General features: G+C 44.1%; 2 protein-coding genes and 1 pseudogene across 3 annotated transcripts; 1 reads left to right on the top strand and 2 right to left on the bottom strand.

The window, feature by feature from the left end:
* Positions 1–2,014: 2,014 nt before the first annotated feature.
* On the bottom strand, positions 2,015–2,885 carry LOC123056868 (probable ribosome-binding factor A, chloroplastic; annotated as a pseudogene).
* Positions 2,886–11,860: 8,975 nt separating this feature from the next.
* Positions 11,861–13,227, top strand: LOC123058221 (uncharacterized). Its single transcript, XM_044481018.1, has 2 exons — positions 11,861–12,842; positions 12,932–13,227. The coding sequence occupies exons 1-2, from the start codon at positions 11,975–11,977 to the stop codon at positions 12,988–12,990; spliced, it is 927 nt and encodes a 308-aa protein (XP_044336953.1). The 5' UTR covers positions 11,861–11,974; the 3' UTR covers positions 12,991–13,227.
* A 1,286-nt stretch (positions 13,228–14,513) lies between these two features.
* On the bottom strand, positions 14,514–16,729 carry LOC123058220 (uncharacterized). 2 transcript variants are annotated; one of them, XR_006427095.1, is made up of 3 exons: positions 16,619–16,729; positions 15,455–15,563; positions 14,514–15,370 (listed from the first exon to the last, which is right to left on the bottom strand). XR_006427095.1 is itself a non-coding variant. In XM_044481017.1 (2 exons), exons 1-2 carry the CDS (start codon positions 15,554–15,556, stop codon positions 14,954–14,956), a joined length of 519 nt encoding a protein of 172 aa, XP_044336952.1. In that variant the 5' UTR covers positions 15,557–15,697; the 3' UTR covers positions 14,514–14,953. The 2 variants fall into 2 exon arrangements, 1 of the variants encoding a protein (XP_044336952.1); XM_044481017.1 differs by lacking the exon at positions 16,619–16,729 and having other exon boundaries at positions 15,455–15,697.
* Between the last annotated feature and the right edge of the window lie 270 nt (positions 16,730–16,999).

Here is a 16,999-nt window from a genome sequence, read left to right as displayed (position 1 = left end):
GAAGAATCAGAACAAACCATTCAAGAAAAGGAAACTTATTTAGAATGATAACAAAAACTGAGCTAGTACCATGCTTTTTATTCTCCAGCTAGTTAAAATGAGATAACTCGTTCATACAAGAAAACAGAGACGCGATATGAACACACAGTAGGATTGAAAAGTACACAATAGGATTCAATAATTTTTTAGGATCGCAAGACACCAATATAAGCTAGAATTGACAAGTACACATCAAGATTCAATTCATCTTGCCCATATACAGCAACCAACAGACATCTAACATTTCAGCATGCACATACAATTTATTTACTTATTTTTGAGCAAAACCGCCCACTGCCAAACAGAATGTCCTTTCATTTGATAAATAAGAATAGCAGGCCAAAGAAAGGCAAGCGTACAACAAACACACTACAGATAAGCAAGATACTAGAGGTCAGCACACAAGTCATATCATATATTCTGTTAACCTTTGACACATCATATAGAATTATGAGCTTGACAGTCGTCGGTCTAACCATATCACGCAAGCAACGGCATACAAACTAATTAGCAGTACTATATATGATGCAGCATACGGACAGAATTTCTACCTTGTTATCATTAGGGAGCAACAGGGGGTGGGGGAAGATTTCGATCGGCTTCGTGTCAGCTGCCATCACCACAAACTCAGAGTCTTGGTAGCTGGGGAAAATAGAAAACGGAGATTAAAAATCATAGGAACTGAAATTAGCAGGACCGACCAAAGCACGCAGCTAGGGACTGGTCACCTTCAAGGTAGAACAATGAATTAACTAGTTTTAGTCAAAGTCGTAAGCATGCACATACAGACATACATACGAATTGAACCAGAATCCATGTATGTCTGTGCACTTAATTGCAGGTTCTATCCAACTTGCAATTGGAAGGAGTACAACCTAGTTTACTAGCAGCCTAACAAAAGATTCAGGTTCTTGGTTTGGTGCATGAATCCTGCTGTCGTAGACAGACAGAGAGGAAAGAGCACTGACGCACAACTACGACAGCAGAGCGATGCGAGCCAGTCAGGCAGTGCTTGATAAGCTATTGATAAGCAGTTTGCACACAATTAGCAGGCAACCAACAAAGTAATGTTGTATACTGTTCTGCAGTAAAGAGTAGAATTTCTTTCTGTTGGCTCTGAAATTTCTGTCCATGGTGCACACATGACATACCATCGATTTGAATGTGAAACTTAATTCTGCACAATTTAGTTGCTTATAAATTTCAGCACCAGATTAGCATGTCTCGTTACTAATGAAGTACTTCCTTTATCAATCATAGAATGGAAGGAATCACACAACATCGGGTAGTACTGTAATTGGATTTAGTAGTAAATCTGTAGATACATGTGGTTGGTATCTACTAGTAGGGAGTTGCACAGCATCTGGTGTTCTAATTAGAGAGTTGCTAGTGTGTTTTACTTACCCTGCTCTGCTCTTCTTTTCTACAAGCGAAAGCAGAGCAGGGAGAGCAAGCACACTACCATAACATACAAAGCCATCTACAACCAGCCCAAAAACATACATACCTACAGGACTCACTCACGCACTGCCATTGTGTTATGGATGAGCAAGTCTAGTGTGTGAGAGAAAATGCAGACAAGTTGAGGTAAAGTGCTGACCCCACGCTGTGAGGAACAGATCGAGGAGCTAATAACTGGGCAATGCAGCACCAAGTCCGACTCTACTACTACTACCTGTGATGCATCATTGTTGATCCATGGCAGATAATAGTAAAGATTAGAATCCATGATTTTGATACAGAAGTTACCTAGCCTGGTAGCCTAGCATAGAACAGCACTACATAGTACTTGGCCAGCAAATTTGAGCAATTCAGTGACCGCATCGCATGACAACAAATATAAAAACTATGAACAACATTGCATACGATGTGTGACAACAGAGAACACATTTGACAATGCAGAACGCATGCGCAACCACACATCCCATAACAGGGTTACAATCTAGAGGCAGTTAGCTAGCTGCTACCAGATCGCTCACTCATCAATATAGAACTGCAAAAGAGCGCAAAAGAAATAAATCAACGAGAGCATAAGGCATACTGTAGCCAGCTAGCTAGATTTCATCTTGAGACTTATCCTTGTGCTTCTGTAGCATCTCGATAACTTGGTCCAGGGGTGGATCTCCGGGCCTCCGAAAAACCCGGTCGCCGATCTTGAACTTGTACGCCTCCGGCTGCACAGAATGAACTCCTTCAACTACAAAACACATACATCCATGCATGTATACACTTGAGCTAGAATGCACCAACCAGTGTGTAACTAACCAACTACTCCAGCTAATTAACTTCAAGCATGAACAATTAACCAATTAAACAAGACAGAAACTAGCATAATGATCTATAAACAAAATGGGAAGTAAGCAGACGTGACCTGGAGGTCGTTGGAGAGCTCGGGCGTGACCTGGAGGTACTTGGTCTTGTCCTTGAGCCCGGACATGGCCACCTTCTTCCCCAAACACGAACACATACACCTTGCACACCTGCAGACACAAACCGGAGCAGAGACAAGGAACTCAGCATCCCAGATTGCAGTGTAGCCGCATCGTTTCGAGGGAGAGTCCGGGCATGACCTGGAGGTCGTTGGAGAGATCGATGTCGGCGATGGTGGTGGGGGAGGAGAGGTAGCGGTCGGCGCTGAGGGCGGCCTCGGGGAGGACGGCGCGCTGCATGATGGGGTCGTGGGTCAGCATGTCCGCCAGCTCCCGCTGGATCTGTTTCTCCACCATTCACACCCGTTGCTCCTTGGCCATGCACCGCACCACGCGCAGCCGCCGCATGGAGACGGCCGCCTCGGCGGCGAGGGCCCGTGGCAGTGGCAGGGACACCAGCGGCCGTCACGGGAACATCCTCGCTGGCTTCATGGTGGTGGGGGATTTTGCGCCGCAGTGAGGCCGTCGGCCGTCGCTGTGGGGAGTGGCAAGGGGAGGGGTGAGAGGAGGAGGGCATGGGGAACGGCGACGAGCTCCGCCGGAGGGAGGTGGTAGCGGCAACGTGAGACAGTGAGGAAACGGGGGATCTAGATGGTGGAAGGAAGGATGGCCAGCGCTGGGGGCAATGAAGAGGTCGGCGGCGGCGGGGGTGGGGGAGGCCGGCGGCGGGTTTGGGATGGCAGAGAGAGGGAGGTCTGGGTCGAGGAGAGGGGGATCTGGGAGGAGGTGGTGGCGGCGAGGATCTGAGGGAGGAGGAGTGCGGCGGCTGCGAGGAGAGGAGGGGTGCGATGGGGGGGGGTCGATGGGATCTGACCTAGGGTTTGGGCTGCGGGTGGGGGTATCTCTTTTTCATTTTATTTTCTTTTTTCTGTAGATAGATGGATGGATGGATGTGGGATGGAGAGATGGATGGATGGATGGATGGATGGGCGCCATGTCATCAATCCGTGGGAAGAGTCGTGATTGGTTCGAAAAACCGGTGTTTTAAAAAAAGTCTAAGTACTAAAAATAGAGGGATTTTGTGAAGTAGCTATCAAAAATATTTTGCAAAATGGCACCACACAAATTTTCACTAGATTTAGACCACATTTTATGGATAAGGACCAATTTCTATGCATTTCTGATCTTTCTAGCTATTTTTAATCATTTTCCGAGTGCGCAAAATGACTCTTTTTGTGAAGGACCTACCATATATTTGTTGCAAAATTGTACCAAATCAATTTTCTAAAATACTAGGACATATTTAATGCATAACTGACCAAATGATTGGGTGTCAAATTTTTTGATCCACCTCTCATGAAAATGACAAATTTCCGCTCATTCAGCAGGAAACGGGTCAAATTTGAATTGCAGCATCCTCATTGTTTGTTATTTATTTTTTCCAAAAATCATTTCTAGGTACAAAACTATCTATTTAATCAGAGAAACACCAAAAAAAATTCCAAGATTCAAGCACTAGCTAGGAACGGTCATTCCCGCCGTTTTGACCGCATTTTGAAACAGGCATAAAAAATTCAAAAAAAATCAAAAAATTGGGAAACCTTCGCATTGTGTCATTATATGTGGCCAAGTTCCTAGGAAAAATAACAAACTTGTAATACGGCAATTTAATTTTTTAGAAAAAAGTGTTCTCAGAAACGAGCTATCACGTGTGGAGATCAATGGCTTTCAAGCCAAATGATCAATCTTATGGCCACATCCATGGCATAGTTTGTTCAAATGATCTCATATTGTGCACAAGGGTGCATATTGGAATGGCAAACAATGTTGCCTAAGGAAGTTTTCATTTTCTTTGGACGAAAAAACCATTTTCCATTTTTTGAGTGCCCAAAAGGAGGTTTTTTTGTGAAGGACCTCCCAAATAATTGTTGCAAAATTGGACCAAATCATTTTTCTAAAATACTAGGCCATATTTAATTCACAATTGACCAAATGGTTGGGTGTAAAAAGTTTCGATCCACCTCTCATGAAAAAGACAAATTTCCGTCGATTCAGCTAAAAGCGGGTCAAATTTGAACTGTAGCTGCCTTGTAGTTTGCTCTTTATTTTTTCCAAAAATCATTTCTAGGTACATAAGTATCTATTTAATCATAGAAACACCAAAAAAATTCCAAGATTCAACCACTAGTTAGGAACGGTCATTCCCACCATTTTGACCGCATTTTGAAATGGGCATAAAAAAATAAAAAAAAATCAAAAAATTGGGAAACCTTCGCATTGTGTCATTATATGTGGCCAAGTTCTTAGGAAAAATAACAAACTTGTAATACGGCAATTATTTTTAAAAAGTGTTCTCAGAAATGAGCTATCACGTGTGGAGATCAATGGCTTTCAAGCCAAATGATCAATCTTATGGCCACATCCATGGCATAGTTTGTTCAAATGATCTCATATTGTGCACAAGGGTGCATATTGGAATGGCAAACAATGTTGCCTAAGGAAGTTTTCATTTTCTTTGGACAAAAAAACCATTTTCCTATTTTCGAGTGCCTAAAAGGAGGTTTTTTTATGAAGGACCTACCAAATAATTGTTGCAAAATTGGACCAAATCATTTTTCTAAAATACTAGGACATATTTAATGCACAATTAACCAAATGGTTGGGTGTAAAAAGTTTTGATCCACCGCTCATGAAAAAGACAAATTTCCGCTGATTCAGGTGGAAGCGGGTCAAATTTGAACTGTAGCTGCCTTGTAGTTTGCTCTTTATTTTTTTCCAAAAATCATTTCTAGGTACATAAGTATCTATTTAATCATAGAAACACCAAAAAAATTCCAAGATTCAACCACTAGCTAAGAACGGTCATTCCCGCCATTTTGACCGCATTTTGAAACGGGCATAAAAATTCAAAAAAATCAAAAAATTGGGAAACCTTCGCATTGTATCATTATATGTGGCCAAGTTCCTAGGAAAAATAACAAACTTGCAATACGGCAATTATTTTAAAAAAAGTGTTCTCAAAAACGAGCTATCACGTGTGGAGATCAATGGCTTTCAAGCCAAATGATCAATCTTATGGCCGCATTCATGGCATAGTTTGTTCAAATGATCTGACATTGTGCACAACGGTGCATATTGGAATGGCTAACAATGTTGCCTAAGGAAGTTTTCATTTTTTTCTTTGGACGAAAAAACCATTTTTCATTTTTCCAGTACCCAAAAGGAGGTTTTTTTGTGAAGGACCTCCCAAATAATTGTTGCAAAATTGGACCAAATCAATTTTTTTAAATACTAGGACATATTTAATGCACAATTTACAAAATGGTTGGGTGCAAAAAGTTTTGATCCACCTCTCGTGAAAAAGACAAATTTCCACCGATTCAGGTGGAAGCGGGTCAAATTTGAACTGCAGCTGCCTCATAGTTTGCTATTTATTTTTTCCAAAAATCATTTCTAGTTACATAAGTACCTATTTAATCAGAGAAGCACCAAAAAAATTCAAGATTCAACCACTAGCTAGGAATGGTCATTCCCGCCGTTTTGACCACATTTTGAAACGGGCATAAAAAGTTCAAAAAAAACAAAAAAATTGGGAAACCTTCGCATTGTGTCATTATATGTGGCCAAGTTCCTAGGAAAAATAACAAACTTGTAATACGGCAATTATTTTAAAAAAGTGTTCTCAAAATCGAGCTATCACGTGTGGATATCAATGGCTTTCAAGCCAAATGATCAATCTTATGGCCACATTCATGGAATAATTTGTTCAAATGATCCCATATTGTGCACAGGGGTGTATATTGGAATGGCAAACAATGTTGCCTAAGGAAGTTTTCATTTTCTTTGGACGAAAAAACCATTTTCCATTTTTTGAGTGCCCAAAAGGAGGTTTTTTTGTGAAGGACCTCCCAAATAATTGTTGCAAAATTGGACCAAATCATTTTTATAAAATACTAGGCCATATTTAATGCACAATTGAAAAAATTGTTGGGCGTCAAAAGTTTTGATCCACCTCTGGTGAAAAAGACAAATTCCCGCCGATTCAGTAGGAAGCGGGTCAAATTTGAACTGCAGTTGCCTCATAGTTTACTATTTATTTTTTCCAAAAATCATTTATAGTTACATAAGTACCTATTTAATCATAAATACATGGTTTGATGGCGATACGTCGAGGTTTGGGCGGTGGCCAAGGCCCCCAACTCTAGAGCGCGTAAACTCGCATGCCCGACGCGTGGTCACCGCGTGACCGTGGCGTTGCCATGTGTTCTGGGCAGCCTAGGCATGTCTAGTGGGTTGGGCACTCCCCAGGTAGGTTCTAGGAAGAAAATTACAACATAAGATTCTCACGAGGAGACCGATCGATGCTCAAACATGAATTAGCAGCCAAGTGTTTGATTAGCGGTACGGGAAATGCACATGGCCAATGGGCGTGAGTTTTTGCTGAGGATGATCATCTACTAAGAAGAATGTCTTCGCAAATTTTCAGATCAAAAGGAGGATCCTAGGTGGTACTTGCTTTGCAAAGTACCACACTGGACAGAAATATGAATGTTGAAGCTGGGCTCAAAATAATGAATGGATTGAGCTGAAATTTGGTGGAGGATGGTTATTTGGGCATTGGAAAGCACCGTAGAAAATTGATACCATTTGGACATGCCAAAGTGGTACTTCCTTCACAATGCTCTTCTATGGACAGAAACTTGGGAAAACTAGTGAGAGAAATTGGATGAATGAAATGAGCTCAAATTTGGTGTAGGTAAGTTACATAGGTATGGTTATGCCTTGGTAGATTTTCAGATCATTTGGGTAAGCCTAGCTAGTACTTACTTCACAAAGCTTCTCTCGAGGTAGAAACTTTGAAAATTTCCTGAGAAAGATTGACTAGGAAAATGGAGCTGAATATTATCATGTGGCAATGATTTGGGTATGGAAGAGTGCCCAAAGAGTTTGAGGTTAATAGGAGGGGTCTAGATAACACTTGCTTTGCAACGTGCCAATTTGGCCATAAAATATAAATTGAACCTGGGCTCACATAGATAATTTGCCTGAGCTGCAATTTGGAGGAGGGTGATAATTTGGGCATATGAAGAAACTGTATAAATTTCATGTCATTTGGATATATAAAAAAGGTACTTCCTTCACAATGCTTCTAGGTGGACAAAAACTTTGGAAATTTGCCGAGGAAGATTTGCTAGGCAAGTGGAGCTGAATTTTGTCATGCGGTAATGATTTGGATAGGAAAGAGTGCCCAAAAATTCCGAGGGCAATCAAGAATATATAAATAGCACTTCCTTCATAAAGTGCTGTCGTGAACAGAATAGGAAAATGAATATTGTTGAATTAGTTTTGAACTAGGCAAGGAAGGATTTTTACATATTTGATGAAGATATGACCCAAAGAATTTATGAGATTTTTTTGGGAATTTTGGGAATGACAGAAATATAGGTTGCTTCACAACCTAGGGCAAAAACTGCCGCATGGACATGACACATAGGCAAAACTGATGAGGTGGCGCCTAGTCATAGCAACCCACCACAATTTACAAGGTTATGACCATCTATATTGGTCATGATCAGCTAGAAATAAGGCAGCAGACCAGTGCTATCTGCTTTATGACCATTTCATGTAAGGAAATTACGACCTTTCTGACCAAAATGGTCGTTATAGTTTAGGTTTTGGAGCCCCCCGAACAACTTTTGACCAATTGGTCCGAAATGGTCATAGATCTATGCCCAATTCTTCTAGGGTTACTAACAGAAGGTCATAAGTTGACATATTTCTTGTAGTGTATTTACCCTTCATAAGGACCCTGTTCATCGAATCCGATCCGACTAAAGTGGGAGAGACAGACACCCGCTAGCCACCTTATGCAACTAGTGCATGTCAGTCGGTGGAATCAGTCTCACGTAAGCGTACGTGTAAGGTTGGTCCGGGCCGCTTCATCCCACAATGCCGCCGAATCAAGATAATACTAGTGACGGCAAGATAATTGACAATATCGACGCCCACAACTGCTTTGTGTTCTACTCGTGCATAGTAACTAAGCATAGACCTAGCTCATGATGCCACCGTTGGGGAACATAGCAGAATTTTAAAAATTTCTACGCATCACCAAGATCAATCTATGGAGTCATCTAGCAATGAGGGAGAGAGGAGTGCATCTACATACCATTGTAGATCACGAGCGGAAGCGTTCTAGAGAACGGGGTTGATGGAGTCGTACTCGTCGTGATCCAAATCACCGAAGATCCTAGCGCCGAACAGACGGCACCTCCGCATTCAACACACGTACGGAGCGAGGACGTCTCCCGCGCCTTGATCCAGCAAGGAGGAGGGATAGGTTGAGGAAGAGGGCTCCAACAGCAGCATGACGGCGTGGTGGTGGTGAAGTTGCAGTACTCCGGCAGGGCTTCGCCAAGCTCTTATGGAGGAGGAGAGGTGTTGGGGAGGGGAGGGGCTGCGCCTTGGATGTTGTGTGCAACCCTCCCCTCACCCCTCTATTTATAGGGGAAGGGGGAAGGGGGCCGGCCCCCTCTAGATGAGATCTAGAGGGGGGGCGGCGGCCAAGGGGAGGGGGCTTGCCCCCCAAGCAAGGGGGCGCCCCCTTTAGGGTTTCCCCCAAACCCTAGGCGCATGGGCCCTAGGGGGGTGTGGCGCCCCAGCCCACTTGGGCTGGTTCCCTTCTCCATACAGCCCATAAGGCCCTCCGGAAGAGGTGGCCCCTCCCGGTGGACCCCCGGAACCCCTCCGGTGGCCCCGGTACAATACCGATATGCCCCCGAACCTTTCCGGCGACCGTATGACAACTTCCCATATATAAATATTTACCTCCGGACCATTCCGGACTCCTCATGACGTCCGGGATCTCATCCGGGACTCCGAACAACATTCAGTAATCACATACAAGTCTTCCTAACAACCCTAGCATCACCGAACCTTAAGTGTGTAGACCCTACGGGTTCGGGAGACATGCAGACATGACCGAGACGACTCTCCGGTCAATAACCAAAAGCGGGATCTGGATACCCATGTTGGCTCCCACATGCTCCATGATGATCTCATCGGATGAACCACGATGTCGAGGATTCAATCAATCTGTATACAATTCCCTTTATCAATCAGTACGTTACTTGCCCGAGACTCGATCGTCGGTATCCCAATACCTTGTTCAGTCTCGTTACCGGCAAGTCACTTTACTCGTGCCGTAATGCATGATCCCGTGATCAACCACTTGTCACATTGAGCTCATTATGATGATGCATTACCGAGTGGGCCCAGAGATACCTCTCCGTCATACGGAGTGACAAATCCCAGTCTCGATTCGTGCCAACCCAACAGACACTTTCGGAGATACCTGTAATGTACCTTTATAGTCACCCAGTTACGTTGTGACGTTTGGCACACCCAAGGCACTCCTATGGTATCCGGGAGTTGCACAATCTCATGGTCTAAGGAAATGATACTTGACATTCAGAAAAGCTACAACAAACGAACTACACGATCTTTGAGCTAAGCTTAGGATTGAGTCTTGTCCATCACATCATTCTCCTAATGATGTGATCCCGTTATCAATGACATCCAATGTCCATAGTCAGGAAACCATGACTATCTTTTGATCAACGAGCTAGTCAACTAGAGGCTCACTAGGGACGTGTTGTGGTCTACGTATTCACACATGTGTTACGATTTCCGGATAACACAATTATAGCATGAACATGAATAAAGAAATATAATAATAACCATTTTATTATTGCCTCCAGGGCATATTTCCAACAGTGCCAAGATCCGTGCTTGCCATCGGACGGTTATGGAGGCGAACCCGAACTGACAACAAATATGATGTCAGATATATAAGATTTCCCAATAAAATCACAATCACAAGTTTGTCATTTGTTTTCCTCTACTCAAATCAACATAAAAAATCCCGCAATAATACTAGACGTACAGGGTGATTGATACAAGGGAAATGATTAAAATCACCCGGCGGATCACGCTCTTTTCGTCCGCCGTCTTGTGCACACGACACGTGTCAGTGGGCTCGCAGTCTCCACCTTCCTGAAACAACTACCAGATCCAATCGTACTTCATGATAAGCCCATCTTTCTCTTGCATCTCTCCTTCATCCAGATGAGGTGCTGCAGCCGCGCCACCGCCGAACACCCCAGCTGCACCGCCGCGGACGCCGGCGAGCACGCGCTCCGCCGTCGCGGTCGCTGGCCGCCTCCACCGCCACCATCTTTCCTCCTTCCTCTTCTCGATTAATGGCGCCTGCTCCTACTGCTATTTGGTAATGAAGAAGATGACCTCCGCTCGCCACCGTCCATGGCAAGGCCGTCGTCCACTTCTGCAACATCACTTCTGTTGCAAAAAATAAATCCGCAACATGAACTCCATTGCAAAAAATCAGCAACAACTCTGTTGCAAAAAAAACTGCAACAAGACGTTTGTTGCAAAAAAATCCGCAACAAAACCTCTGTTGCATTAAAAAAATCCGCAACAAGACCTCTGTTGCAAAAATATTCCGCAACAAGAGCTCTGTTACGAATGTTTCTGCAACAACCTTTTTGTTGCAAAGCAGTGAAAAGACGTTCGCCCGCTAAATTTGTGTCAGATTCGATGGCTCGCGAGGCGGCGGATCTTTTTAGAAGATCCACCGGCCGACGCGTAGCAGCCCCCTTGATACAAGAGAAAATTCCTTATTTGACACTGTCTTAAAATCTGGTTCTTTATTTGACACTGAAAAAGTTTTTCTTTCCTATTTGACACTAGTCCTAAATTTTATTCCCTATATGACACTTCCGTCCATTTTGAGCCTAAATGACATCTAAAAAGACGATTTTGCCCCTCACACGGTATGTGTGCGCGCGCGTGTGTGGGTGCACGCGCACATGTGTGCCGCTGCTGCATGTGTGCTGCTGCATGTGTGTATGCATGTGTGCTGCTGCGTGTGTGTTTGCTACTGCGTGTGTACGCGCGCGTGTGTGTGTGTGCTGTTGCGTTCCTATGTGCTGCCTGCGTGTGTGCTGTTGCATGTGTGTGTGTATGTGGGTGTGTGCTGCGTGCGTGTGGGTTGCTACGTGTGTGTGCGCGTGCATGTGTTGCTACGTGTGTGTATGCACGTGCGTGTGTGTTGGTGCATGTGTATGTGTTGTTGCGTGTGTGCTCCTGCCCTCGCACTGATGCTGCGTGTGTACACTATTGCCCCCCACACACATATCATATGAGGGCAAAAGAGTTTTTTCAGGTGTCATTTAGGTTTAAAATGGACGGAAATGTCATATAGGGAATACAATTTAGAGTTTGTGTCAAATAGGGAAGACAAACTTTTTGAGTGTCAAATAAGGAAGCAGATTTTAAGATAGTGTCGAATAAGGAATTTTCTCTTGATACAAAGCTTTACATGAAGAAAACATGGCCCATCAGCCCCGTAACCTCCCGGTAACTTCCCGTACTTCGCATTGCTCAAAATCCCGTCGTCAATCAGGCCGTTCCGGCCGGACTCCCCACCTCCCCTAGAAACCCTACTCCTTCCCTCCCCACCCGCAATCCTCGCCGCGATTGCAGCGATGACGTCTCCCTTCCTCGCCGCCTCAGGCCCCGACGACTACGCGTTCGTCCGCTGCGCCTCCGGCTGCGACTCCTGGGCCCCCCACCACGCCCGCCTCGACGGCGACTCTTATCGCCTCTGCTCCTCCTGCGTCCTCCTCTCCAACCCCGAGGCCTACTGCTCCGCCTGCCTCCTCCTCCTCTTTCCCGGCGCCTACGCCGCCTCCTCCCGTGAAGCCCACATCGACTTCTCGCCAGGCCCCACAGCCGCCTGCTCCAACTGCGGCGTCTTCGTCGCTCACCTCTCCTGCATCGCGGACCCCTACTCCTTCATCTGCCCGCCGTGCGCCGCCGCCGTCGGCAACATGCCCTTCTCGTACGATCACGCGGGAGTGGGGCGGCGCGCGCTGGAGGGGCGCTCCGCGCGCGTCCTCCTCACCGCGGCGCTGCTTTCGCACGAGTCCGCCTTGCACGACGCCGCCGCGGCCCGCGAGAAGGCGGAGCGTAGCCTACAGGAGGCCGCGGCCGCCCGGAGGCAAGCGCGCGCCATGCTAGACGCCGCGTTTCGCGTCGCAGAGGCGGAGGCCTACAGGGACGCCAAGGAGCAGGCCACGCCGTCCGCGCCCGCAGTCGTGCAGCTTAAGAAGAAGACGCCTGATACCAACGGGCACAAGAGGAAGACCCCCAAGAGCAACGATGCCAACAGGGAGAGGGACAAGCTGCTCAAGTTCAACGACATGCAGCAGCCGGCGCTGGCATTTGCAGCGGCGGCTGCGGCCGCAGCCAGCTCAATGCCATCGCCGATGCCATCATCAAGACTGAACCAGAGTCAAGTGAAACAGGAGGCCATGCCATTGCCGATGCCGTCATCGACATTGGCCCGCGGAGGTGAATAAGCATGACATTATTGCAGATGCAGAGCCAATCAATTAACTGTACTGCACAGTAACTGACTAACTGTTGTGTAATTCTTTCAGGTTCAGCAGACAGAGCGGCGAAAGATGATTACAGGGCACTCTTCGGCACCTTGCAATAGTGAGATTGGGGGGTTCCATTATCATTGCCCTGCAGCATTTGGTTCCAGCAATTTAAGGAATGAAAAGTTCCAGGGTCAAAGAATCCCCATCAAGTGTGAATTCCTCTCACTGTAAATTCTAGTATTGAGGATATGTTAGCCGATCGTATCTACACTACTGTTTTCATCTTATATAGCTGCTCTGCATACTGTATCAGTTTGTTATTAATAGAAGAAAAAAATGTTGCTCGTGGATAATAGTTGCTCTCATGAATGCGAGAAAGATCCGTGCTGCTACAATGGAACCTATATTTGAACTTTGAACTGTTTGTTCCTTTCAGGTTTCAGAAACCATCTGGCTGATGCATCAAAGCACTCTATCATTGCACTTGGGTGCATATGTTCTTTCATTCATGTCATTTGACATGAGATTGTCAATGTACTTATTTTTCAAGACTACTAGGAAGACTGGAGAAACGAGATGAAGTGTCTCTGATCTTTCGTGTTGCTGCATTTCTAGCATATCTCACTGTGTTTAATCTTGTTGTCACTTTTGTACTCTGCTATTAACTTTTTAGGCTGAAATTAATAGAATGTCATTTTGCTAATAAAAATGTGAAGTTTAACTACATAGATTTCTCCATTCGTCCAACATATATACGGTCATGACCATATGTGTGACTTGCTCATGTTAGAATAAATAGAAGTAGTAGAGATCGTATGCTTAGATATAATATAAGATCATACAAAGCTTGTTTTCTCTGAAGCAGCCTACCTACGTAACACAAAACTTCACGTTTGGTGAAAGTATTGCACCCAGACAAGATCTAGCGCGCACAGCAGAGCGGGCGGAGCATGCATTTTTTCCGCAAAAATGTTGTACATAAACATCATCGTGAAGCACTAGAGCTGTGTCCACAGTTAATGCCTCCAGCGCAGGGGCCTTTTCCACAACATGCACAAGAAATTCAAGTTGACCTCTTGCCCCTTTATATCCTGTCATATGCACACTCTTCAGATAATTATATTCACAGTGCTCAAGGTACTGTGGCTTGTCCACAGTACCCTTGGCCGCAAGACAAAGATGACTACCACCGGCAGTAAACTGCAAGATTAAAACAAGGTAGCATATATGATTAGCACGATTTATATGATATAATCCATTACACAAATGTAAAGTAAAGAATAGATACACTAGCATCAACATGAACAAGATAGAAGGGCTAAAACCAAATAGAATATGGTGCCAAAAAACTTTATCTGTTGACACATAAGAATCAAGAACAGTACTTACATGGATCTCTAACTTCTCAATAGATGGAGCTGCTCTCAGAATGGAAACTACACGGGGAAGTTTGTTTATATCTACAAGTGTTATACCCAGTAACAACTGTAAGCACCTAAGATGGGAAAACATGCGTGTGCTATTCAAAAGTGGTTGCATCTGCAAGACAAAAGAAATAAGGTGATTGATGGGCCAGATGATGTTACAAATCAAATGGTAACTTCAGTGCCATTGTAGGAAACAAACCTCTATTCCCAGTTTCAAAATTTGTAGCGTCAGATTTTGCACCCTCGGAATACCATTGAGAACTACACTGACAGCATCATCGAAATTTGCCTTGAAGAGCCATAGTTGTGCATTTTCAAACATGGAATCTCGATTTATAACAATTGGAACAATGTGTCCATGATATACAAATGTATCCAGTTTCAGAATTGGAAGTTCTATCCTGGTTATGTCACACCATACAACTGCTAGGTGTCGAAGGTTGGGCAATGGACGATCCAACTTTAGCTCGTCATTCAGGTAGCATCTGACTAGGCTTAACCATTTAAGATAACAGCAATTGGACAATATAACTTCAAGATCCGTTCTAGTGATATCCACGAATTCTAGGTCAAGCTTTCTTAAGCTTGGGAAACCACTGAATTCCGATGGTGGTCTCAAAGATACAAAGCTAAGTTGAATGCACTCTAGACGTTATATGCTTTCACTATCCAAGAGGTGAAATGGAAATTCGTAATGATCAGGATCCCAAAGCCCCAGTTTATTTGGATCTAAGTAGAAAGCTATCTTCCTTATCTGTGCTGACACCGCAAAATTAACCCAATCATTCAGATGATCAACGAACATGTTGTCAAACTGCAATTTTATATTGAATTCTTCAATCAACTTGCCATGGCAATTTCTTACTACCGCGTTAACATTATTGATGAATTCCTGCATACGTTGGCAGTATTCTTTTCTTTCAAGAATACGATGGGGATACCCAGCAGGAACAGTGAAACATAATTTATAGCAACAAGTAGCACAGATATATCTCCAATTACTTGACAAAACACTAGCCCTTGAGACCTCTTTAGGAGGCAACTTTGATACAATTGTGCAGAGCACATCCTGTGGGCATCAACATAATATATCCCTTAGTATTAGAAATTCCATCAATACTCAACATTCACATAGAAAATAAATTTGACATACCTGTGGAAGGTCTTCCAATTTAATGTTTGATCTTGCATTCGTGATTGGTTTCCCATGGATATGGTTTGAGGATGTTCTTTTGCAAACTGTATGCCTCGTCATTTTTAATCTGAAATTAACCAGGCAGAGGTCTTCAGATATGATGGTATTAACAAGTGGATAGTAGCAATACTTGTAACTCAGAGGTGACAAGCATGTAATGAAAATATACCCCCCTTGGTTTCGAAATGGAGGATACTTTGTATAACATCTAATATGCATTTTTGACAATTAATTCTTGGAATGTATGCAAGTTCTACCACGCGGCAAGCGTGGTAAAAGCAATCTCAAATTGACAAAAAAAACGTATGCAAGCTATATTATAGTAAATTAATGTAAGTAGTACCACATAGATGACTATGTATCAATTGATCCAGAGGCCAGGGGCATAGTCTCCTTGTCAGAAAAAAAAACGTACGTACAATAATATAGAAAACCCAAATGCTTAAAAGTGTCCATATGCGGCTATTTGGGTGAAGCGAGGGCACCCTTTGGTCGGGAGCATGTGTGGTCCCACATGGGAAGAGGGACAATGGCGTGCATTGCATCACAGAGAGAAAATTCGGTTCCAGAATTATAGGAACTTGCATTTAATTTGCTTTTTTCTAAATTTTAAAGAAGTTATAGCTCTTAAGATAAATGAGTTTGACTGCATAATGTAGAATTTATAAAAATACATCTGCTTCCAGACAGAGTGAGTAGTATAGATGGTTGAAGTTACACTGTCCTTGTATCTGGTATCACAGGGTAATTAAAAATTTATGTTACTCTTTGCACATACTCCCTCTGTAAACAAATGTAGAGGGAGTAACTGCCAAAACGTCTAACATTTGTTTATAGAGGGAGTATATAGCAAACTTCGTCCTTGTTTACTGTGGAACGACAAGTCAGTATGATATGGTAGGAAAGAAGGATTAAAAGGAATTGAGATCTTTAACACACTAGGGTAAACAGGGTAGTTTAGACGGTTTTCTGAGTCTATGTTGTAATGTTAGATGACAGATTCAGCGGATCATTTGGACTTGATTAGACAGAAAAAGATAAGAGCGGTCATCTCGCTGAGCAAGAATCCACAGCTAATCCAGCATATAGCTTGAGAGAGAGGGACAAAGGAGGTTACCAAACCTGTGGAGATCAGCGACGGCGTCACCAGGGTCGAGGAAGCCGTGGCGGCGTTCTTGTGCTCCGGAGGTTTATCCAATTAGTAAGGGGTCTCAGCGGGAAGGTCGAGAGGATTCGTCTATTAGTATAGGGAGGGGCTGTGAAAGAGGGACACGAGAATCGAGCAACAAAAGGGCCGAGCCGAGTTCGATTGGGGGTTAAGGGTTTGTATCTGTGCCGGGCTGGGCTCGTCAACTTCTGAGAAAGCGGCCCGGCATGTTCGTTGTTGTCGTGGACGGATCGTAGTGCCTTTTAGTCCTTCGGTCGTCGTTTGGGCCGTCCAGTTGTGCCAGATAGAAGCCTCACAGAACTTTTTTTTTTGCGGGGACACATAACATGTTGTAC

Source organism: Triticum aestivum, chromosome 3A, assembly GCF_018294505.1.
Source record: "Triticum aestivum cultivar Chinese Spring chromosome 3A, IWGSC CS RefSeq v2.1, whole genome shotgun sequence".
Classification (NCBI taxonomy): Eukaryota; Viridiplantae; Streptophyta; class Magnoliopsida; order Poales; family Poaceae; genus Triticum; species Triticum aestivum.
The sequence above is the reverse complement of the archived record's forward strand: the minus strand, read 5'-3'. Positions and strand labels throughout refer to the sequence as shown.